Here is a 25,467-nt window from a genome sequence, read left to right as displayed (position 1 = left end):
GTTGATGGGACATTAGTTCCCAAGAGCTTTTATAGCACTTCCCACAGTCTGGGCACTGAAAAGGTCTCTCTCCATTGTGAACTCGCTGGTGTGTCAGCAGGTGGGCTAGCTGAGTGAATTTCTTCCCACACTCAGAGCAGGTGAACGGCCGCTCCCCGGTGTGAACCCGCTGGTGTGTCACCAGGTGGGCGAGCTGAGTGAATTTCTTCCCACATTCAGAGCAGGTGAAAGGCCTCTCCCCAGTGTGAACCCGCTGGTGAGTCAGCAGATCAGCTGATTGAGCAAATCCCTTCCCACACTCAGAGCAGGTGAAAGGCCTCTCTCCCGTGTGAATTCGCTGGTGTGCAGTGAGTTGAGATGAGTGCTTGAAGCCAGTCCCACAATGCAAGCATCTGAACGGTCTCTCGTCAGTGTGAACCCGTTGATGGGACATCAGTTCCCCAGAACTTTTGTAGCACTTCCCGCAGTCTGTGCATTTAAAAGGTCTCTCCCCAGTGTGAAGTCGCTCATGTACGATGAGTTGAGATGAGTGCTTGAACCCAGTCCCGCAGTAAGAGCATCTGAATGGTCTTTTATCAGTGTGAACGCGCTGATGGGTCATCAGTTCCACAGAACTTTGACAGCACGTCCCACAGTCTAGACATTTGAAAGGTTTCTCAAAAGTGTGAACAGGTTGGTTTTGCAGGGTAGCTGAATCAATGAATGGCTGCCCATCCACAGAGCAGGTGAAAGGTATTCGTCCGCTATGAATTTGGCAGTGAATCATGAAGTTGGAATGCAGAGTGAATTTCTCTCCGCACTCAGAGCAGATGAATGGCCTCTCCCCAGTGTGAGTGCGCTGGTGTCTCATCAAGTGGGAGGACCGAATGAATCCTTTCCCGCATTCAGAGCAGGTGAATGGCCTCTCCCCAGTGTGACTGCGCTGGTGAGTTTCCAGCTCAGAAGGGTAACTGAATCCCTTCCCACAGTGCCCACATTTCCACGGTTTCTCCCCAGTATGACTGTGCTTGTGTTTTGACAGGCCAGATGATCGGCTGAAACCCTGTCCACATAGCGAACATGTGTACGGTTTCTCTGCACTGTGGATGGTGTCTTTTCTTTCCATGTTCATAACTTGATGATTTAAGTGCAGCAAATTGGATAAGTTCATCAAGTGCTGATGTGATGTTTGGTTTCAGTCACCTTCTAATTTCCTGTGAAATTGATGTTGAATAGAAAAAAGTGAGACGGACCCCAAAGAAAAACACAAAATGTAGGTTGTGAAATTGATTTGAATGAAGTTAAAGTGAACGGCCTGTCTCCACTCTGAACCCACTTATGTGTCAGCATCAAGTTAAAGGTGACTATGAAATGACTGGGATTGTCACAAAAACCCAACTGGCTCATGCAACCTGGGCTGGCCTCTGTGAAAGGAGAAAAAGATAGAAGACATGGATGTGACTAAGGGGGTGGGATTGTATATTAACTACAACTAAAGTAGGACTGAACAAGACAATCTCTGCCACCTTGAAGGAGCTGCTGTCTGTGAACATCAACCCTCTGAATCAAACACTGGCTGACTTGTCTGACATTCGGTACTGGGTAAGAGGAAACTTCCCCGTTTTAAATATTAGGGAGCCTGAAGACATTATCTTCAGTAAAAAACATTATCTTCAGTCCCCGCTATAAACTTCATTTTTTTGCCACTGACTCAATCCGCTCCCTGCCAACTTCTTGTACCGAACCAGACAGCTTACAGCAATGGTACCATATTTCGCTCCAGTTCCTTGGTCAAATATATTTGTCACCTCGAAGACCTATGCGCACTGCTCCAAGTCCCATCGGCATACCGATTACCACTTCCCTCAATGACCCGCACTTGTCAGTTAAACAGCACGTCAATTTAAATTCTCAGATTATGTTTTAAAATCCCTTCATGACCTGTCCCCTTTTCCCATGTACAGTGAACCTGTAACCACAGATAAAATGACAAACATACGTGTCCTGATGTCTCCGGTGTTTCTGCCAGATCTTGATGCGATGCTTGGTTTGAGTTTCATATCTTCAAATCCTGAATTCTGTTCAATAAAAGGCACTGTAGTCAGACCATGATTAAAAATTCAGAAGAGATAAACATTTCTCTTGGTTTCCCCTGTGCAAATTTTATACAGCTGACGGCGTGCCTGGAAGGCTGCGCAAAGCAGCCCCCTACTAACATGGCGTCCGTGCATACATCCCGAGGAAAATTGCCCCCAATAAAGATGGCGGTGCTAACTCGGGCGTCTCACCGAAAGAGGCCCACGACCGTTTTCCGGTTTGTTGCAAACGCACGGCAGAACGTTTTTAACTCGGATCTGGTGGCCTACACCGGGTGTTTGTGAAACCTCCCAGTCCACATTGATTACATTTTTCTTCCGCTCTCCGCTGTCTGTCCCCCTTTTACCTTCTCCCTTTCCCGCTCTCGTTCAGACTTCAGTTAGTGATACCGCGCCTGCGCGGGAGCTCTAACGGTAATGATCGCGTGTCCCTACCCTTATCCCACCCGCTCATTCACCTTGATTGGTTGGAGGACCACCCCTTCACATTCGGTCCTCCAGACCCTCCCCACTCTCCCTATTGGTCCGGATCCGTCGTCAATCAGCCAAGCATCATTGTCCGCTAAAGATGCACAATGTTGGTTTGGAATATTGTCTCAACTAGACCACGTTGTTGAATTATCCAGCACTTAATTGGGATCTCAGCCCAGGGAGGAGAGTGTGTGCGTGGGATGGCGATTTACAGATTTGAGGGGAACAAGAGAGGAAAATATTCGAAGTTCTTTGCTTTACTGACGATGAAGAGTTTTATCAACTCCAGCTACAATTCAAACCAAACTTCAGGTCAAGATCTGACACAGTCTCTGCACCCATCAGGACCCAAAGTAATATCAGCTTTCAAATGTGGAAGACGATACACAGCGAGACATGAAGAATTTGGACGGTTGGTTGCGTCATGAGAATTGCATCAAGTGAGCATAGAGTCATAGAGTGCTAGGGCATGGAGACAGGCCCTTTGGCCCAAACTGGTCCGTGCCAACCAAAATGTGCATTCACTCTAAGCCCATTTCCCTACACTTGCCCCATATCCTTCTAAACCTTTCCTATCCACGCATTTGTCCAAATGCTTTTTAAATGTTGTTAATGTACTTTGCCTCAACCACTTCTGCTGCCAGCTCATTCCATATGCATACCACCCTCTTTGTAAAAAAAGTTGCCCCTCAGGTTCCCATGTATTTTTTCCCCTCTTACCATAAACTGATTCCCCCTAGTCCTCGACTCCCCAATCCTGGTAAAAAGAGAGTGCATTCATTGCCTCTCATGATCTTATACACTTCTATGATATCCCCCTTAGTCTCCTATGCTCTAAAGAAAAATGTCCTAGCTTGTCCAACCTCTCCCTACAACTCAGTCCCTTGAGTCCTGGCAACATCCTTGTAAATTTCTTCTGCACTCTTTCCAGTTTAATAACATCCTTCCTCTCGCAAAGTGACCAAACCAAAGTGACAAAAGTGACCAAAACTCTAAGTGTGGCCTCACCAACATCATGTACAACTGCATCATAACTTCCCAACTTCTATACTCAACACCCTGACTGACAAAGGCAAGTGTGCCAAAAGCCTTCTTCACTGCCCTGTCTACTTGTGACTCCACTTTCAGAAAACCACGCACCTGAACTCCAAGGTCCCTCGCTTTCACTACAATCCTTAAGGCTCTACCATTCACCATGAAACTCCTACCTGGATTTGACTTTCCAAAATGCAACACCTCACACTTGTCTGTATTAAACTCTATTTGCCATTTCTCGGCCCACTTCCCCAGCTGATCAAGATCCTGCTGCAATTTCTGATAACCTTCCTCACAGTCCATGATACCACCTATTTTAGTGTCATCCACAAACTTACTAATCATGCCTTGTACATTCCCATCCAAATCATCAATATAGATAACAAACAGCAATGGACCCAGCACCGACCCCTGAGGGACACCACTTGTAGGCGGCTCTCATGGATAAGATGAGCTCTGAAGTGACACAAGGCAAGAAAGGACAGAAAATTGAAGAAAATATACATTCAGCACTTTGGAATGGAAGAAAATTAGAGGCAGTTTTGAGGTAAGGATGAATTAGTCAGAGGGGATTGCGAGCCCTTCAGAAGTGTGTTAGAGATGTTAAAAAGACACAATATATTGTGCATCTTACACAAAGGTGATTTATTTGATTTTTATTTCCTTAAAATCAGCAGAAAAAGATCCCATTAATCAATGTTCATTCCTGGGTGTGATTAACAGAAGAATCCTACCAATGTAGTTACTTGTGAACTCCCTGGTGCCTCAGCAGGTGGGATGATCGAGTGAAACCCTTCCCACACTCAGAGCACGTGTATGGCCTCTCGCCACTGTGAACCCGCTTATGTGTCAGCAGGTGGGATGACTGAGCAAATCCTTTTCCACACTCGGAGCAAATGAATGGTCTCTCCCCCGTGTGAACTCGCTGGTGTACAGTGAGGTGGGATGATCGTCTAAACCCAGTCCCACAATGAGAGCATCTGAATGGCTTCTCATTGGTGTGAATACGTTGGTGGGACATTAGTTCCCCAGTACTTTTGAAGCACATTCCACAGTCAGGACATTTAAAAGGCCTCTCATCAGTGTGAACTCGCTGGTGTGTCAACAGGCCAGATGACTGAATGAATCCTTTCCCACACTCGCAGCAGGTGAATGGCCACTTCCCAGTGTGACTGTGCTGATGTTCCTGCAGCTGAAATAAGCGAGTGAATCCCTTCCCACACTCAGAGCACGTGAATGGTCTCTCACCAGTGTGAACTCGCTGATGTATGAGGAAGTCAGATGATGTCCTGAACCCAGCTCCACAGTGAGAGCACCTAAATGGTCTCTCGTCAGTGTGAACACGTTGATGGCGAATCAATTCCCCAGAACTTTTATAGCACTTCCCACAGTCTGTGCATTTAAAAGGTCTCTCATTGGTGTGAACCTGCTGGTGTCTCAGCAAGTTTGATAACTGAGTGAATCCCTTCCCACACACAGAGCAGGTGAATGGTCGCTCTCCAGAGTGAACCTGTTGGTGTGTCAACAAGGTGGATGACCGAGTGAATCCTTTCCCACAATCAGAGCAAGTGAACTGTTTCTCTCCAGTGTGACTGCGCTGATGCGTTTCCAACTCAGATGGGGATCTATATCCTTTCCCACAGTCCCCACATTTCCAAGGTTTGTCAGCACTATGACTGCACTCGTGTCCCACCAGGTCAGGTGATTGGCTGAATCCTCGTCCACACATAGAACACGTGTACAGTTTCTCCCCATTGTCAATGGTACTTTTTTCATCCATGTTCAAAATCTGAAGATATGCAGGTTACAGTAAGATAGACCACTCTGTCAGAAACTGAAGTGATATTTGGTGTTTGTTTCCTGACTGAAAATCCTCCTGTTCTACAATTCTGTGAAATTGATTTAAAATAGAAGAAAGGGAGTGTGAGAGAGAACCCATAGAACCACAAAGGCAACTTGTGAAGTCGAACTGAATGAATTTGGTAATGTATGGATCTGGCACTAGGCAAAAGTGACCAAGAAAGTTGTGATAAAAACCTGTTTGATGCCTTGATGTCATTCAAGGACTCTGGCCTCTTGGGAGGAGGCAGGGAGGAGAAATGGATTTTATGCATCTATAACTTGATCAAAACTTTGTCAGAACCTGGAAGGACTAATGTAGCAGGTGTGTGTGAACACCAGCACTTCCCAGTCACACACTGTCCTGCCTTGGCTGACAGCAGTACTGGATGAGTAGAAATTTCCTCCGTTTAAATATTGGGAAGACTGAAGTCATCGCCTTCAGTCCCTGCTACAAACTCCATTCCTTCACCACCAACTCCATCCCTCTCCTTGGTAACTGTCTGAGGCTGAACCAGACTGTTCACAGCCCTGGGGAGATACTTCACCCCAAGATGAACTTCCAAACGCCTATCCCGTCATCACCACGACCACCTATTTCCGTGTCAGTAATATCAGCTGACTCCACCCTATTCTCGACTCATCTGCTGCTGAAACGCTCATCCATTCATTTGTTACCATTCCCCTTCTCTATCCGGACACACTTACAGCCAGCCTCCCACTTTCAACCCATCTCGTAATCTTGAGGTCATCCAAAATCTGTCGCTCGTCTGTTGATTCACATCAAGACTCGTTCATCCATCCTCCCTGTGCTCAATGACCCATAAATAATCTTGGTTAAGAAGTAGCAAAGCTGTAAAGTACTCATCCTCCTCTTCAGTTCCCTCCATGATCCAGTTCTCCCCATCTCTGTCATATCTCAGCCTCACAATCCTCCCAATCTCTTTAACATCCTCCAGCCTCACAACATACACTAACTCTGTAAACTCATCCAGGTTCATAAAATTCCCTATCTCTGTAATCTCCACCAGGCTCACATTCCTCCTACTCCATGTGCATAGTTGCATCAAGTCTTGTCCATCCATCATTCATGTGCTCAATGATCTGCAAAGGCTCCCATTTATTAAAACAGTAAAGTGCAAAAACTATCTAAAACACTCCATGGAACCTTTAACAGATAACAGAGTGCAGCACTAAAATCTCTTCATTGTGGATGAATGGCAGAAATACCTCTGAAAATGTATCACTGTTTTCAATTTGAAAACCTCCTGCTGGAGTCTGCAACTGTAAACTTATAAGGTGCACTGGAGTCAGAGAAAAATCTCACAGTTGAGGAAATTTCTGCAAAATGGGTGATGTCATTGTGCCATTGTCGCTGCATGATGACATCACACAAAGAAACACAGAGCATCAGTGTCTGTGCAAACCAGAAATCACCACACATTGTGAAGAATGGGAGGGTCCCTGAGGATTTTGACCGGAATGTTTTGTGAGATGGAATGGGATGGGGGATGTTAATCAAAAGGTTAGAACAAAGAAATTGGATCTGATTTCATTGTCATAAAGAGGCCATTTGATCAAATTACACACGTTTGTAGTTGGTTTAAATTAGGTAGTTAAAAAAAATTATCCCGTTCATTGATGGTAAAATGATTGCAGGATACAGATTTAACACTTTGGGGGAAGATCTACAGGGAGGAAATGAGGATGACATATTACACAGTGAGCGGGTGTGTACTGCAATTCAATACTTACTTTCAAAGGCTGATTACGTCCTAGTCCTGATGTACTGAATAATTCTGTCAGATTTTGATGTGATTGGACGTACTTGGATTTTCCAAACTGTGAATTTTGTTGTAATATCCTGTAAAAAAAATTCTCAGAATCAGTCACTGTCAGTCCAAGTTATAAATTCACAACTTCCCCTCCTTCTGACTCAGGATGACCGTGCATGCTTCCTATTGCACACTGCTGCTCATTGTGGTTTGCATTCCCTCAATTCAAGGATGATGTCTATTCAGGGTCACAAGTTGTACCCTAGGTCTTTGTGTAACTGAACACAGCTGCAGACCTTTGGACATCTGGGGCAAGACATCCCACCTGGAGAGCACAATTTGCTTCCTTTTCTTTCCTTCTGTGCCACTGCTCTGCCTCATCAATATGACTTTGACTGTGAAAGGTTCATGCAACTTGATGGACAAGTTCTCTCCATTCTGAACAATAAGCAGCAAAGGGGAGGCAATGGTGGTATTAATTAATTAACTAGGCTGTTAATTCAGAAATTCAGCTAATGTTTTGGATACTCAGGTTCAAATCCCGCAATGGCAGATGGAATTCGAATTCATTAAATAATCTGGAATTAAGGGTCTAATGATTATGAAACCATTGTTGATTGACAGAAATCTGATTCATTAATGCCCTTTACAGAAGGAATCTGCCATCCTTATCTGGTCTGGTCTACATGTGACTTCAGGCCAACAGCAATGTGGTTGACTGTCAACTATTCTCTGGGCAATTAGGGATAGGCAATAAATGCTAGCCTAGCCAAAGAGGCCCACATCCCGTATTTTTTAAAAAAAGCTCTCCTCGGGCATTCCAAGTATTGCCCCTTACAAAGATGGAAGCCACTTTGGCTACTTGGGGGTCCAGTGCCCCAAATAAAGATGGCGGCTGGTCCCTGGGGCCTATCTCTGGGAGGACGCCTGGAGTCTTAGTTCCACTTCTGCCAAGGTAAAACCGGGAGGTTCTTATTCGGGGGTTTTCGGCTTACACAAGATGTTCGCGACTTCTCTCCGTCTCACCACCCGATTCATCGCTTCCTTCTTCCCGCCTTATTTTTAACCTTTTTGGAGCCGAGAAACAAGACGCTGTCTATCGGCATCACCCGATTCGCGCATGTTCCATGTGCTTTCCCTTCTGCGCCTGCTCACCGCTCTCCTGTTATGTGGATGGGGAACTTTCTACCCTCCGCAGAAGTCTGGGTAGACGATGCACCATTGAAGTTCCCAATTTCCGTGCCCAGGATTTGTGTTATTTTCTTAATGAGAGAAAACTGGAGCTGGACAACCAAAAAAAAAGTTAGGACATTAGTTGTACTGACACCAATTTGAGCCAGAGAGTGATACAATAGTTCAACACCCACCCGCTGTTATGGCCCACGATGGATGCCGTGACTTTTGGAATGAACATGTCATTTAGCACTATTCTTCTGCCATCTCCCATTTTCCTGTATGTTCTTCTTTTTCAAATAAACAAAATCCGTTTTGAATTCCTCATTGAAACTGTCCCCACCAGACTTTCAAGGAGTACAGACCAGAACTTTATTGCTCATAGCATCAAAACGTTTTTCCTTGTATCACTTTTGCTTCCTTTACTAATCACTTTAAATCCCTCTCATTTCCAATCATTTCCCCAGTGGGGGTATTTTCTCCCTATTTAGTTTGTCCAGACCTCTCGTAATTTTGAATACTTCAATGAGACCTTCTCTCAGACTCCACTTCTCCCAGAAGAACAGTCCCAGCTTTTCCCACCTATCTTTATAACTTATGTTCTTCCTTCAGGAAACTTGTGCATCTCATCTGTACCATCATCTCTGCTTCTGCATGCTTCTTAAAATCCAGAGCTCAGAACTGCATGCAGTACTCCAGCTGAAGCTGAACAAGTGAGTTATACAGATGGGAGAGGATTCTCGCAAGTTGGAGCTGAAAATGTACAGATGGAAGAGAACAAACTGACCCGCAACTCAGCATCTTTTGGGAGCACTCGGTGCAGACCTGGGAAGGCTTAAAATATTCCATTCTCAGCAGGAACCAGCTTCTCGATTTGAGTGCCCAATTCTAAATATAATTGCCATCTCTTTTCTGTTGAACTCAGAGCATTTCTGACAGACGAGTTATACATGGCTTTGTGAAAGGGAAATCATATTTGACACATTTGCAAGAGTTCTTGGAGACACTAAAATAAGCAGAGTTGATAAAGGGGAGTGATTAGATGTAGCATACTTGGACTTGCAGAAGGCATTCAATATGGTGCCACTTAAAAGGATATTGCACAAGATAGGAGCTCATGGTATTAGAAGTAACATATTGTCATTGACTGAGGATTTGTCAATACACAGAAAACAGATAATTACGATTAATGGGGGAAATATAACTAGTCAAATGCTATTAGAACCTCAGTTATTTACTTTTTACACAGTAAAATAGGTATAAGTCACTCAGCCTGTCCCGCCATTCAATACAATCATAGCAGATTGAAAACTTCAATGACTCTTGCCCATCATCCCCATAACCCTGTACTCCACTCCATCGATCTGTACCTTAAACATACCCAAATACTGAACTTCTACAACCTTCTGTGGTACATAATTCCAAAGCTTCACCAACCTCTGAGTGAAATAAAAATCTAATCTCAGACCTAAGTGCACCCACTTATTTTTAATTTGAGCCCCTTGGTTCTAGTCTTCCCAACCAGGGAAAGCATTTTGTCTATGCCTTGAGGCATTTTCTAAGTTTGAATGAGAATCACTCATTATTCGAAACTACAGAGAATATAGGCCCAGTTTGCAAAATCTCTGTTCACAAGGTAGCTATGCTATCCTTGAAACATTTGCTGCACTCCCTAGTATGGCAATAATATATTCCCTGATTTAAGGAGACCAAACCTGCACACACACTTCTCCAGATACGTTCTAACCAAGCTCTTATACAATTGAAGCAAGGCTTCACTACTCCTGTGCTCAAATCCTCTTGCAGTAAAGGCGAATATTCCACTAACCTTCCTAATAGCTTGCTGCACCTGCATGTTAGCCTTCAGTGACTTATCGACTAGGACACCCAGGTCCCTTTGCACCCCTACACTTTCCAATGTGTCACCATTATGAAATATTCTTCACATCTATTCTTCCTATCAATGAGGATAACTTTACATTTTTCTATATTATTTTCCAGTTCATGTTCCTACCCAGTCACTAAGCCTGTCCAAATCCTCCTGAAGCCACTTTACGATATTAAAGACTTGAAGGAGAGGGCAGCATGTAATGCTGATTTGCTGATGATACAAAAATACGTGGAAGGGCATGTTGTAACGATATTACAAAGAATCTCTAAGAGGATATAGATAGGTTGAGGAGTCAGCAAAATATTGGCATTTAATATAGGAAAGTGTGAGGTCATGGACTTTAATAGGAAGAATTAAAAAGCAGGCTATTATTTGAATGGAGGCAGATTCCAAAGTGTGCAGCATAGAGGGATAATTGTGCATGAAACATGCAAAATTAGAACGTGGATACAACAAGTAACTAAGAAGGCAACGGATTTCTGGCCTTTATTGCTCAGAATTGCAGTTTAAAAACAGGAAATTCTTGTTACAACTGTACAGAGCGTATTAGAGTTCATGACAGTTACTGAAAATCTGAGAACCAGAACAATCTAGAATTTGAAAGAATAAAACGGTTCAGCCCTGGAGGTGATATGCAGCAGAAACAACAGTATGCAAACTCGTTGGTAACGCATAAAGTTAGCGTTCCGACAGATTGGATGAATCAGCTGGACCCTGTCCATCATGGAGCAGAGAAATTGCCTCTCCCTCTCTCCAGTCATGCCACTGGAAGAGATCCTGGAGCCGTCGGCGGATTGGTGTAAACATGAGCCGCTTTTTCGAGGTCTGCGGCTGACACAGTGTGTTTCCGAAGCCTCCCCACCCAGCCACTGCCAGGTTTATCGCTTCCTCCGATCAACCTGATCCTCACCATTTCCAACGGCGCCCGGCTAATTGACAGCAGGTCGAACCAATACAAACAGACGGGGTGGGACTGGCAGGCGGAGCTGGTACCATTAGCACTCCAACCAACGCGGGGAACGAGGGCAGGGCTAAGCATAGATCAGGATGCGGACCAGTTGGAGAGAACGTGAAATTCATTTCAAAAACAACATGGAAGGAGGCATTGAGAGATAAAGAATGTCAATAGTTTTCAATATTCAGCAATCACAATGTTTTCTCTAACATTCAGCAGGTTAAGGGGTGATCAGATCGAAGTCATCAAGGTATTAACAGGAAAAGACAGGGTAGATAAATTATTTCCTCTGATTGGGGATTCTAGAACTAAGGGGCACAGTCTGAGAAATAGGGCCAAATCGTTCAGGTGAGATAAAAATTTGCTGGAAAATCTCGACAGGTATGGCATCATGTGGAGGGAGAAAATAGAGTTTACGTTTCAGCTCCAGTGACCCTTCTTCAGAAGTCACGTTGACTCTGATTTCTCTCCACAGATGCTGCCCAAACTGCTCGGTTTTCCCAACAATTTATGTTTTTGTTTCTGATTTCGAGCATTCACAATTCTTTCAGTTTTTTGTTTATTCAGGAGAGATGTTAGGCTGCACTTGTACACACACAAAGGGCAGTAGATATTTGGAACCTCTTCCACAAACAGCAGTGGATGCTGGATCAGTTGTTCATTTTAAATCTAAGACAGATAAACTTTAGTTAAGCAAATGTATTAAGGGACATGGGCCAAAGGCATATGGAGTTAGCCATGATGTCATTGAGTGGTGGAAATAGGCTTAAGCGGCTGAATGGCCTACTGCTGTTTCTGTGTTCCTATGTAAATCTGGAACGCAGATGGGGATATAGGGCGGTGTTAGGAAGAATGACCTGGATCAATGCATTACTACTGAAAGCCTTAAAATTAGAGTGACAGCTATTCAGAATGGATGGTCGGACTCCCAGAGAATACTGGACATTTGTTTGTGGCTTTAAACAGAGGAGACCCTGTGATGTTGATGCAACACCTCAACATCTGTTAGCGAAATGGACATTCAGAAGACCATGCAATTATCTGAGGGAATCACACACAGCAGTGAGTAACTTAATTCAGTGTCAGGTTTTGGAGCTGGAGCAAGTTGAATGAACGGCAGTTTCGCTCTGAGGGGACGAGGGGAGAAGAATGCCAAGGATCTTATTGTTCAATAAGTTCACCACTGATTCTTCTAAACTCCAATGAGTACAGACCCAAACTACTCAACCTCTTCTCAAAAGATAGCCCCTCCATACCCCGGATCAGCCCAGCGAACCTTCTCCGTATTGCCTCCAATGCTAGGATATATATATAACCTTTCTTATACAAGGGCCCCAAAACTGTTCACAGTATTCCAACTGTCATCTACTAGTGCCTTGTACAGTTTTAGCATCAGTTCTCTATTTTTATACTCAATTTCCTTTGAAGTAAATGACAACATTATACTTGCCTTCCCTGTTAGCCATTGAACTTGTATGCTAACTTTTTGTGATTTATGCCTTCCCTTTTTGTGTCATTTGCAAACTTGGCTATAGTACATTCGCTTTCCTCATCCCAGTCATTAATATGTATTGTAAATAATTTGTTAGCCAATCATGGATCCCTATGGCACTCCACTAGTTTCAGGTTGCCATTCCAAAAATGCCCCCCTTTATTCCCAATTCTCAGTCTTCTATTAGTTAGATAATCCTGAATTCATGCTAATATACTATCTCCAACACCATGGTCTGTTATGTTACTTAATAAGATAATGTGCAGTACCTTATCAAATGCTTTCACCATGTAGTGACAATGAAGCTCCACGAGATCCTTAACTCAGAAGGGAGGATGGAAGAGACAGGGGAAAAGGAGAGCTATTTAAAAAGGACTATCTTCTATTAGAGATATTAAGAAGGTTCAACACACTGTGTCTTCAATACAACTTTATTTGACGTTAATCCTGTATGTTCAACTTAATGTGCTGAATTCTATTCAATGAGCAGAAACAGACCCCAATGAACATGAGATTCAGTTCTTGTATGCTTTTCAACAAAGTACAATCACTGTAGTTCCTGGTGAACTTGTTGATGCTTCAACAGGGTCGATGACCGAGTGAATCCCTTGCCACACTGAGAGCAGGTGAAGGGCCTCTCTCCACTGTGATCTCGCTGGTGTCTCAGCAGACTGGATAACTGAGTGAAGGCCTTCCCACAATCAAAGCAGGTGAATGGCCTTTCCCCGGTGTGAACTCGCTGGTGCATTGCCAGGGTGGATGACCGAGTGAATCCCTTCCCGCATAAAGAGCAGGTGAAGGGCCTCTCCCCGGTGTGAACCCGCTGGTGTGTCACCAGGGTAGACGAGGTAGTGAATCCCTTCCCACACACAGAGCAGGTGAATGCTCTCTCCCCAGTGTGAACTCGCTGGTGTATCAGGAGATCCGATGAATTTGTGAATCCTTTCCCACACTCAGAGCAGGTGAATGGTCTCTCCCCTGTGTGAACTCGCCGATGTGTCATCAGCTGGTAAGACCGAGTGAATCCCTTCCCACAGTCAGAGCATGTGAATGGTTTCTCACCAGTGTGAGTGCGGTGATGGGTTTCCAGCTCAGAGGGGTAACTGAATTCCTTCCCACAGTCGCCACATTTCCACGGCTTCTCCCCAGTGTGAGCACGCTGGTGCACGGTGAGCTCAGGCAATGTCTCAAATCCAGTCCCACAATGGGAACACCGGAATGGTGTCCCGTCAGCGTGAGCACACTGATGGGACATCAGTCTCTCAGAACTTGCGTAGCACATCCCACAGTCCGGGCACTTAAAAGATCTTTCTGCAGTTTGAACTTGCTGATGTGTTACCGAGCCAGAGGAAGATGTGAATCCCTTCTGCCACTCATTACAGGTGAACAGCCTCTCCCCAGCATGGACTCGCTGGTGCCTCTGCAGGTGGGATGATGTGGTAAAGCCCTTCCCACACCCAGAGCAGGTGAATGGCCTCTCTCCGGTGTGACTGCGCCGATGAGTTTCCAGTTTCGATGGGGAAATGAATCCCTTCCCACAGTCCCCACATTTCCACGGTTTCTCCACATTCTGGCTGCATTTATGTCCTAACATATCAGATGATAGGCTGAAGCATTGTCGACACACAGAACATGTGTATGGTTTCTCCCCACCACGAATGGTACCTTTTCCTTCCATGTTCAACATCTGATGATATTCACATTGCAATGAATTGGTCACATCTGTTAGGTCCTGATGTTACATTTGGTTTGTTTCCCGACTACAAATCCTCCTTTCTAAGACCCTGTGAAATTGATTTTAAAACAGAAAATAGTGAGACAGAACTCTCAAAAACACAAAGCCATGTGAAATTGAGCTGATTGAAGCTGGTAATTTGTGGGGCCAGCACAATGGATAAAATGACCACAGAAGTTGTTGGACTGTCATAAGAACCCACTGCTTCAACAACATATTCGAAGGACAGAACCTGTCACAGTCTGGATCTACATAGGACTCTGACTCCTTTGGGACAAAGTGGAGACAGTATGACAGAGAAAGAAGCGGGAGAGATTCGGGATGAAGAAGAGAGTTTGAACAAATCTTCACCTTGAATGGGACTCTGATAGAATTTTCCAAATCCTTAACTGTCACCAGCCAGAAGGACCAGGATCGCAGTTGCATGTAAACACCATCACCTACAAATTCCTACCAAGTCACACCCTCTCTTGACATGTCTGACATCCTGTACTGGATGAGCAGGAATTTCCTCTATTTAAATATTGGAACAACAGCAGGCATTGTCTCCAGGACCTACTACAAACCCCATTCCCTAACTGTCTCCATCCCTATCCTTGATGATGGTGATATTGGCATTCCTTCATCTTCCCTGGGCAAAGAATCCGTAACTCCTTCCCTCTCAGCATTGTAGGTGCTCTTTTGTCGCATGAGTGGGAACTTCTCCATGCCCTTGATACTGACAACTTAAAATCCAAAAACAAAATCAAACATTACGTATGTGCAAATTAAATTAAAATCATTGGTGGAAACACTTGCTCCTTTCATAGAATCCCTACAGTGTGGAAACAGGCCCTTTGGCCCAAAAAGTCCACACCAACCCTCAGAGCATCCCAACTGGACTCATCCCCATACATTATGGGCAATTTAGCATGGCCAATCCACCTAGCCTGCACTTCTTTGGACTGTGGGAGGAAACTGGAGCACCCGGAGGAAACCCAAGCAGACACGGGGAGAATGTGCAAACTCTACACAGACAGTCGCCCAAGGGTGGAATCGAACCCGGGTCCCTGGTGCTGTGAGGCAACAGTGCTGACCACTGAGCCCCCCCAGGACTTTCTCAGTCCTCTTTTACATTTTAAGCGTAGTGTCTGTTTTACAGTCTGATCTTCCCAAGAATTTACCTTCCTCTGACATTTTCAAGGCAGGCATATAATGTGCTATATGTATTGTGGGCAAATGCTCAGAATAATCACCTCTGAGCATTTCCAGTTTTCGATTTGAAGATCTCCTGCTGGAGCCTGAGCTGGAAAGAGACCAGAAACAATGGAGACAGAGAAAAATCTCACAGTTGAGGAAATACCCCAGTGAGTGGCTGATGCCACCGTGCAATTGTCGCTGCGTGATGATATCAGAGACAGGAACACAGAGTATCTGGGTCTGTGCGAACCAGATATCACCAAAAATCGTGAAGGATGGGAGGGAGGATGTCTGAGAGGGGGTACTGAGGAGATTTACCAGATTAGTTTGAGGGATGAGGGACTTTAAGTCTCAATTTTAAAGGTCAACTTTGAGAAAATGGTTCCTCTTGCAGCAAAGTAGATCAGAGGGAGATTAGGTGGATTTACACAACATTCTGAAACATATGGATAATGTAGATTAAGAAAAGAAGTTCTCTTTAGCTAATCAAAAAAGGAATAAGGGCCAAGAATTTACAATTTTTGACGAGACCTATCACAGAATCATATAGTACAGAACAGACCCTCTGGCCAATCAAGCCTGCACCAACAGAAAAAGAACCCTAAATCTATGCTAGTCCCATTTTGCCGCACTAGGCTCATAGCCTTGAATGTTATGACATTTCAAATGCTCAGTCACCTCACAGTCCCTGTTCGCAAATTCTGAACCCACATTTTCCTTCTCCAAATTGAAGACAGATATGAAGTACTCATTCAGCACAACCTTCTGGATCCAGCCACATATTGCCTGCTTGGTCCCTACTCTATACCTAGTTACTCTCTTCCCCTTGATATACTTATAGAAAGCTTGGCATTCTCCCTAATTCTGCTGCCAGTGTTTTCTCATTCCCGCTCTTTGTTCTCCTAATTGCTTTCTTAAGATCACCCTGCACTTTCTATACTCCACCAGGCTCTCCATTGATTTGCTCCCTTTGTATCTGTTAAAAACATTTCTTTTTCTTCTTATCCAATCCCAAATATTCCTAAACATCCAAGGTTTTCTGGGCTTGTTGCTCCTACATTTCACCCCAAAGGGGAACCTGTTAGGCCTGTAATATCACTAATTTCACCCTGAATGCCTCCCTTTCCACCACGCCTGCCCCCCCAACCCCACCACCACCACCACCACCACCACCACCACCACCATTCTGGTGTAGATTTACAAAGAAGTGAGAACGATGTTTCCAGGGAATCCTTACACTCTAATGACACAAATATCCAGGTCCTGATGAATCCAAATGCTGTCAGATCTCAATGTGATGGTTGGTTAGAGTTTCCTGAATGTAAATCTTCCACTTGCAATACAAGCTATTACATTCAATAAAAGCTATTACATTCAATTCAGAATGGAAAATCTCTTGGTTTGACTTTGCTATACCTCTAACTAATCTGTTCCAGTATAGCTGCAACATTGGCAACTGACAATGAATCCATATGAACAGCTCCTCCCAATAATTCTCTTCTCTACAATCAGCAAAGTTATGACAGATGTTGTCAACCATGCTACCAAACAGTATTTATGCAGTTTTAACTTACCTCCCGACTCCTCAAAGCCTGTTCATCAACTACAAGGCACAGGCCAGTTGTACAATGGAATTTTCTTCACTTGCCTGGATGAGTAAACTCACAGACAGAAGTGGGAACACAGGGTCGTGAGAGGGACACAAATGAATGCAAAGTTATATGGACAGGTTAAATGAGTTGTCAGCAAGTTGACAGATGGTGAGTATGACACCATGGACACTGCGGAACCCAGGACCACCCAGGACAAAACCTGATGTTTTACCGTTCCCCCATCACCCCCTTTCACATTCACTCCACCTATCATTAATCCACAAAAGCTGCAGTGTCGGCTGCTTACAAGATGCACGGCAGCAGATTGCCCCCTATAAAGATGGCGGTTGAGCATGCGCTCCACTACCCGTTGCCCCCTACAAAGATGGCGGTGGTCCATTCGGTCCTGTTTTCAGGAGAAAAGAGGTATTTGTCAAATCGGAGCGAACCTGATCCGGGAGCTTCTTATTCACGGTTTGTGGCCTACAGCAGTTGTTTATAAAGCCTCCTCACCCACTCTCCGGATAAATTAGTCCCCACCGCTGTCTCCATTCCTCCCTGCTCACCTCCCTGATCCAACCTGAGCGCCTCAGGTTCCCGCCAGCGTTCGGACCGCGCATGCTCTATGCGTAGACAGCCAGTACGCTTGAGCCAAGCTGTTCCGCAGGAAGATGAAGCGAGTCGTGTGTTCGGATTAAATTAGTAGCGTTGAAATGTAATATTATTATTGTTTAAAAGACAGCGATTTTTGATTAAGATTAAAGCCGCAGATATAAAATTATGAGATAGTAGGAACTGCCGATGCTGGAGAATCTGAGATAACAAGGTGTAGAGCTGGATGAACACAGCGGGCCAAGCAGCATCAGAGAAGGGTCCAGACCCGCAACGCCAGCTTTCCTGCTCGGCTTGCTGTTTTCATCCAGCTCTACGCCTTGTTATCTCAGATATAAAATTCTCTTTCTTTTCACACAAAAAGTTATCATCTGGAATGCATTGCTCAAAAGAAATTTGGATCATTGGCTGAAGGGGAACATTTGCAGGGCAATGGGGAAAACGTAGAAGCCGGGCACCAGGGGAATTATTCTAGCAGAAAGCCTGCACGGACAGAATAGCCTGAATGGCTTACTTCTGTATTGTGTAATTCCAACAGGCCAGATAAAAAGCAGATCAAATCAAATACAGAGAAATATGAACTATTGGATTTTGATGGTTGAAAAGTTAAAACATAGACAAAATGATAGAAATTTGAAAGTCCAACAGAACAGTAGAGTGATTGAATAATTTAACTATTTACTGTTATTTATTCGCTTTGAGTGCCCTGTATCTGCAAATTTAATTCCTTAGAAATGTAAACTAATTAGATTCCCTGGCTTCTGGTGCATCTTAAATCACCCTGCCTCCTGTTAATTTTATTATTTTTGCTGGTGTTTCCAGTATTTAACTGGGGAAATAAAGCTGCTGCTCATCATTCTAAAACTAAGAAATAAAAGGAACTGGAATAGTTCACTCCCAGCCAATGGGACAACAGTGGAGAGGAGTTGGAGGAGGACAGGTTGATCAACATGTCAAACGCTGCAGACAGGTCAAGAATGATAAGGCAGGAGAATACCACACTCCAGGACACAGGATGTCAATTGTGACTTTGATAAAGATGAGATCTGATACTGTGGTAGGGGCAGAACTGTAATCAGAGGGATTTGAACACGGAGTTGCAGGAATGATAGGTAGAAATCTGGTAAAGTGATGAAACATTCAAGAACTCTGGAGACATAAGAGAAATTATGGGCGGCACAGTGGTTAGCACTGCTACCTCACAGCACCAGGGACTCACATTCAATTCCACACTTGGGTGACTGACTGTGTGGAGTTTGCATGTTCTCCACGTCTGCCTGAGTCTCCTGCGGGTGCTCTGATTTCCTTCCACAGTCCAAAGATGTGCAGGCTAAGTGAATTGGCCATGCGTAATTGCCCATAGTGTTCAGGGATGTGTAGATTAGGTGGGTTATAGGGGGATGGGTCTGGGTGGGATGCTGCAAAGGTTGGTGTGGACTTGTTGGGCCGAAGGGCCCGTTTCCACACTGTAGGGGTTCTATGATGATTCTATGAAATTGCAGATTGGATGGCGGTTTGTAAGGACAGTCGAGTAAAGGGTGCGTCCTTGTAGAAGGGGTTGATAATTGCATATTTGAGGAAAAGAGGGGTAAAACCTGAAGAAAGAGATAGCAAAAACCATCTATAATATCAGTGAATGTGGGAGGCTTTGTGACTACTTTCTGGGAGCAAGAGGTGGGCACCAGGAACAAGAGGAGTACCTATAGTGATTACGTGTGGAGATGGGAAAGAAACTGAAGGAAGATATAGGTTCACACTCAAATGGAATATTAAAAGACAGTTTAGTCTGCTGGACTAATGTAAGTGAGGGAAGCAGCAGAGGCAGCTAATCGGATAGTTTCCAACTTAATGACAAAAAAGCTGTATGAGCTCATCACACTTGTTGCTGGATGTGAGGATAGAGGAGATTCCTTCGAAACAAACTAACTTGAGTTAGAGATAGTAACAAGATTCCACATACTGTGTACTGAACACAAAGCTTATTTATTTGACTTTTGGCTGGAATATTAGACCTTATAAGAAGTTCAGTAACAGCACCTAAATCAGACCCCAGTGAACATGGTTCAGTCCTGGATGTGATTAACATCAACCCCAGCAAAATACAAATCACTTGTCACTACTTGTGAACTCGCTGATGTGTCAGCAGGTGGGAAGAGGTTGTGAATCCTTTCCCACACTCAGAGCAGGTGAATGGCCTCTCCCCAGAGTGAAATCGCTGATGTGTCAGCAATTTCGACGACTGGATAAACCCCTTCCCACACTCTGAGCAAGTGAATGGCCTCTCCCCTGTATGAATTCGCTGGTGCACCTGCAGGCTGGATAACTGAGTGAACCCCTTCCCACAGTCGGGGCAGGTGAACGGCCTCTCCCCTGTGTGAAGTCGCTGGTGTTTCAGCAGGTTGGACGAACAAGTGAATCTCTTTTCACACTTTGAGCAGATGAACGGCCTCTCACCTGTGTGAACTCGCTGGTGCACAGTGAGCTCATATGATCTCTTGAACCCAGTCCCGCAGTGAGAACACCTGAATGGTTTCTCATCAGTGTGAACACGTTGGTGGGACATCAGTTCCCCAGACGTTTTATAGCATTTCCCACAGTGTGTACATTTAAAAGGTCTCTCATCAGTGTGATCACGTTGATGAGCCATCAATTCCCCAGAACGCTTGTAGCACTTCCCACAGACTAGACATTTAAAAGGTTTCTCCCCAGTGTGAACACGTTGGTGTATCACCAGGGTAGATAAGGCAGTAAAACCCTTCTCGCATTTGGAGCAGGTGAATGGTTTCTCCCCAGTGTGACAACGACGGTGAGCTTCCAGCTGAGATGGGTAATTGAATCCCTTCCCACAGTCCCCACATGTCCAGCTCTTGTCCTTCCCATGACTGCAATTATGTTCCAACAGGTCAGATGATCGGCTAAACTCTTGTCCACACACAGAACACATATATGGTTTCTCTTCACTGTGAGCCGTGCTCTTTCTTTCCATGTTCAAAATCCCACGATATTGAGGTTATGATAATTTGTGCAACTTTGTCAGATCCCGGTGCGATGTTTGGTTGCAGTTTCCCCTAGTGCAAAAATATCTCCCTCTATTAACCTGTGAAAATGAGTTGAAACAAAACAGAAAAAACGGGCGTGAGGGAGAAGCGATAAAAACATAAAGGCGAGTGTGAAATTGAGCAGAATGAACAGTGTAATCTAGCAGGCACCAGGTAAAAGTGATAAAAGTTGCTGAATTGTCAAAAAACCTAACTAGTTCAGTAATGTCCATGAGGAAGGGGAACCTGCCACTCTGTTTGGGCTTACATAAAGATGTGGCCTCTACGGGAGGAGAAAAAGAAACACAAAGAGAGACACAGAAGGAGGGTCAGTGGGTTTGGGGACCACACGGATTGAAGGAGAGGGATTTATGTATCTACAGCTGAACCATAAGTTTGACAGAATCTCTGAAACCTCAACCACGAGGATACCAGGTATACTTGACCACTATCACCTCTAAGTAACACATTGTCCTAACTTGTGTGACATCCTGTTCAGAATAAGCAGAAGTCTCCTCCATTTAAATATTAGGAAAACTCAAGCCCTTGTCTCAAGTCCCCACTACAAATTCTACTCCCTTGCCATTGACTCCATCCCTCTCCTTGGTAATTGTATGGGGCTGAACCAGACTATTTACAACCACGGTGAAATATTTCACCCCAAGATGAACTTCCAACCACATTTCCCCATTATCACCAAGACTGTCTATTTCCACCTCAGTAACCCAATTCCACACAGTATCAGCTCATCTTCTGCTGTAACTCTCATCTATTTCTTTGTTACCTCGAGACTTAACTACCCTAATCTAGATGGGTGCATGAATAGGAAGGGTTTAGAGGGCTATGGGCCAAATGCCGGCAAATGGGACTAGATTAATTTAGGATCTCTGGTCACCATGGACGATTTGGACCGAAGGGTCAGTTTCCCTGCTGTACGACTCTATAACACACTCTCAGCCAACCTTCACATTAAACCTCCCTGTAATCTCAAGGACATCCAAAACCCTACTCGCACCAAGTCTTGTTCAATATAACCCCTGTGCTTGCTAATCTACAAAGGCTCTTATTTAAGATATACCTATTTTCAAGTCCCTCCAGGAGTCCTCTGATTAGTGTAATCTCCTACAGCTTCACAAGCATCCAAAGCATCTCCACTCTTCCAGCCTCTCGAGCATTGGGGACCTTAATTACTCCACCGTTGGTGCCCATTCTTTCAACTGCCAATGCCACAAGCTCTACAAACTGGAACCAATATCCGAGCTGATAGAAGCTGGCTCTGAATTGGTCCATCTGTGTTTCTAGACTCGATTCCGTGAGCCAGGCCTGCAACAATAGCAAAATACTGCAGCCGCTGGGAAAGTCTGAAATAAAAAACGGCAAAGGCTGGAATAACTCAGCAGGTCAGGCAGTATCTGTGGAGAGAGAAACAGAATTAATGTTTCAGGATGTGCAGAATGAATTAGGGGAAATACAAATGGTGCAGAATTTAACCATCAATTTCTGATCAAAAGCAGAAGGGAAATAGTCTATGGCAGAGGAAAGACAATTCCTGACTGAAAGATACTGTGGGAAGATAAAGCTGGTGAGTAAGCAACAAAGGGTAGGAGAATGGGCAGCAGTGGAAAGCTCACAAAAGTAGACAATGGCATTGAGGCAATGGACATTGATTCAGATCTAAAAAGGAATCACACCAGCCCCAGAGCCATGGAACCTCTCACAGATAAGAGAACACAGCACTAAATGTGCTAAGTTGTAGATGAACGTTTAAAATTACCAATTTTGAAACAATTCCACTGCTTTCCATTTGAGAATCTCCTGTAGGAGCCTGCAGCTAGAAAGATATGACCATGATATTATAGAATTTTACATTGTATTTGAAAGCTAGGTAGTTCAATGTGAAGTAAGGAGTTACATTTGTACAAGGCAAATGATAAATTAGCTGGGCTGATTGGAAACGTACATTAAAAGGCATAACTGTACATAGGCAATGGATTTGTTTTTTAAAAAACTACTACAAACTGTGCAGCAACTGTACATTCCCTCAAGGTGCTAAAATTGAAAAGAAGGGCAGTCAATTGAGGCTGATAAAGGAAATTCAGAATTGTATAGATTAAAAGAAAGGCCTATAAAGTTACCAGAAATGGCAGTAAACCTGAGGATTGGGAGATTTTTCAAATACAGTAAGGGAGGACCAAGAAAAAACTGACAAGGAAAGGGAGTATAGAACATGAATCCAATCTTGCAAAAAGTTTAAAAAAAAAAGACTGTAAAGCCTTCAAAAGTATGAAAAACAAAACGCTAAAACAAAAGTAAGTCCATTACTGGCGGAGTTGGCAGAATTTAAAATGGGGAATAGAAAAGTGCCAGTGCAGCTAAAGGATAACTTTATGTCTGGTTTCACTGAGGGAGATACCAGAAATCTTCAAGGATTAGAGATTCAAGTGGCTAGGAAGAATGAGGAGCTGAGGAAAATTAGTAGTAGTAAGAATATTGTACTGGATAAATGAATGGGTTGAACGTTGATAAATCCCCAGGATCTGATATTCTACATCCCTGGGTGTTGAAGGTTGTTGCTACAGAGATAATTGATGCATTGCTGATTATTTTCCAAAATTTCATAGATATGGAATAATTCCTGCAGATTGGTTGGTAGAAAATGTCACACCAATATTTAAGAGGGCAAGACAGAAAACATGGAATTACAGACCTGTTATAGCCTTACCATGGTCATGGAGAACATAATAGAATCTGTTTTAAAGCAGGGGGTGATAAATAGACACTTGGATGATCATTTGGGGAAGCACTGTGGCTCAACGAATAGCACTACTGCCTCACAGCACCTGGGTTCAATTCCACCCTCAGGTGACTGTCTGTGTGGAGTTTGCATATTCTCTCCATGTCTGTGTGGATTCCCTCTGGGTACTCTGGTTTCCTCCTACAATCCAAAGATGTGCATGTTAGGTGGTTTGGCCATGCTAAATTGCCCATAATGTCCAGGGATGTGCAAGCTAGGTGGGTTAGCCATGGGAAATGCAGGATTACAAGGGCATGATAGGGGTTGGGTTGCTCTTCGGCGGGTTGGAGTGGACTTGATGGGCCAAATGGCCTCCTTCCATACTGTAGGGATTCTATAATGATTTGACTGGACATAGCATGGATTTCAGAAGGGAAATCACCTTTAGAAAATGTTTGGAGCGTTTTGAAGATGTTACTCGCAAAACTGATAACTGAAATGGATTCTGTACCTCTGCAGAGAGCAACTGCAGTCCTTGTGCTTTGGGGCAGCCACTGTGTCGTCAGTATGGGTGTAGCTTGGATGGTCATGTTCCAATACATTTGTGGCCTTAAATTCTAGGTGTTGGAACTTGGGTTTTCACTTTTGTTCTAAAAGTGTTGAGAACCTTTAGAATTCTGTCAGAACTGCTCGGGTGAGTTACTACAGCGTATCTTGTAAATGGTACACACTGCTGGCACTGTGCATCTTGGTGAGGGGAGTGAATAATAAAGGTAATGGATGTGGTGCCAATCAAGAAGGTTGCTTTGTCCTGGATAGTATCAACCTTCTTGAGTGTTGTTGGGGCTGCACTCACCCAGCAAGTGGGGAACTATTCCATCACACTCCTGACTTATGAGTTGTAGATGTTGGATGGGCTTTGGGGAGTCCAGAATTTGAAGAAATTGAGATTGTTGTCTTTGCAACAGAGGAGATTGACAGGATATTTGATAGAGATGTTTATGATCGAGATAACTAGGATATGTACAAGTTGTTTTCATCAGCTGATTGTAAAAGGATTACAGGACAGATACAAGATTTTGGGCAACATTTCTGCAGGCCAAGTTGAGGTTAAACTAAGAAATTTAGGCAAGTGATAATGACCTGGAAGCTTTTGACAAAAGTCTCACATGACAGACAGGTTAACAAACTAACAGCCCATGGGATCCAGAGCAATTTATTAAATTGGATCCAAAAATTGGCTTAGTGACAAGAGGCATAGAGTGATAGTCGAAACATGTTTTTGTGACTGGAAGCCTGTGTTTAACAGCATACCACAGGGTTGGATCCTTTGTTGTTTGTAATATACATTAAATGATCAAGACATGAATTTAGGAGGTATAATCAGTAAGTTTGCTTGGGAAATGAAAATTAGCGGCGTGGTAAATAGCGAGGAGGAAACCCTTAGACTACAAACAGGCTTAACAGCGGCAAATTGAATTTAATCCTAAAAAGTGAGAGGTGATGGGAGGACTATCAAGGCAAGGGAGTATGCATTGAATGGTTGGACATTAGGAATTACAGACGACCAGAGGTAATTTGGCTTGTAGGTCCACTGACTGAAGACAGTAGGACAGGCAGATAAGGTCGATAAGAAAGCACATGTGGCTTGTTAGTCAAAGCACTGAATAGAAGAGGAAGGAAGTTATGATGCACTTGCATGTAACATTAATTATACCATAGCTGGGGTACTGAAGAGAGCAGAGGAGATTCACCAGGATGTTGCCTGGGCTGGAGCAATTCACCAGTGAAGACGGACTACGTAGGATGAGAGATAGTAGGAACTGCAGATGCTGGAGAATCCGAGACAACAAGGTGCAGGGCTGGATGAA

At 44.0% G+C, this 25,467-nt stretch overlaps 3 protein-coding genes across 6 annotated transcripts in view; all 3 read right to left on the bottom strand.

Moving 5' to 3' along the window:
• The window catches only part of LOC125487535 (zinc finger protein 501-like), a 10,055-nt gene extending 1,747 nt beyond the window's left edge, over nucleotides 1-8,308 (bottom strand). The window contains exons 1-4 of one of the 4 annotated variants that reach the window (XM_048619216.1): nucleotides 8,191-8,308; nucleotides 7,176-7,284; nucleotides 1,979-2,057; nucleotides 12-1,193 (exon numbers count right to left, since the gene is read on the bottom strand). In XM_048619216.1, the coding sequence (XP_048475173.1) occupies nucleotides 12-1,150 (1,139 nt within the window). In that variant the 5' untranslated portion in view covers nucleotides 1,151-1,193; nucleotides 1,979-2,057; nucleotides 7,176-7,284; nucleotides 8,191-8,308. Of the gene's footprint in view, nucleotides 1-11; nucleotides 1,194-1,978; nucleotides 2,159-2,267; nucleotides 2,343-2,422; nucleotides 2,494-7,175; nucleotides 7,285-8,190 lie in introns of those variants that run through there. The other 3 variants (XM_048619215.1, XM_048619218.1, XM_048619217.1) reach the window with 3 other exon arrangements.
• LOC125481028 (zinc finger protein 271-like) lies at nucleotides 4,259-17,806 on the bottom strand. Its single transcript, XM_048619381.1, has 4 exons — nucleotides 17,195-17,806; nucleotides 13,255-14,490; nucleotides 7,176-7,284; nucleotides 4,259-5,385 (listed from the first exon to the last, which is right to left on the bottom strand). Exons 2-4 carry the CDS (start codon nucleotides 14,391-14,393, stop codon nucleotides 4,324-4,326), a joined length of 2,310 nt encoding a protein of 769 aa, XP_048475338.1. The 5' UTR covers nucleotides 14,394-14,490; nucleotides 17,195-17,806; the 3' UTR covers nucleotides 4,259-4,323.
• Nucleotides 17,807-19,786: 1,980 nt separating this feature from the next.
• Nucleotides 19,787-25,467, bottom strand: part of LOC109920248 (zinc finger protein 271-like) — a 38,911-nt gene continuing 33,230 nt past the window's right edge. Inside the window, exon 5 of the mRNA XM_048619379.1 lies at nucleotides 19,787-20,833. Within this exon, the coding sequence (XP_048475336.1) occupies nucleotides 19,941-20,833 (893 nt within the window). The 3' untranslated portion in view covers nucleotides 19,787-19,940. The remainder of the gene's footprint in view (nucleotides 20,834-25,467) is intronic.

Source organism: Rhincodon typus, chromosome 42 (assembly GCF_021869965.1).
Source record: "Rhincodon typus isolate 14 chromosome 42, sRhiTyp1.1, whole genome shotgun sequence".
Lineage (NCBI taxonomy): Eukaryota > Metazoa > Chordata > Chondrichthyes > Orectolobiformes > Rhincodontidae > Rhincodon > Rhincodon typus.
The sequence above is the reverse complement of the archived record's forward strand: the minus strand, read 5'-3'. Positions and strand labels throughout refer to the sequence as shown.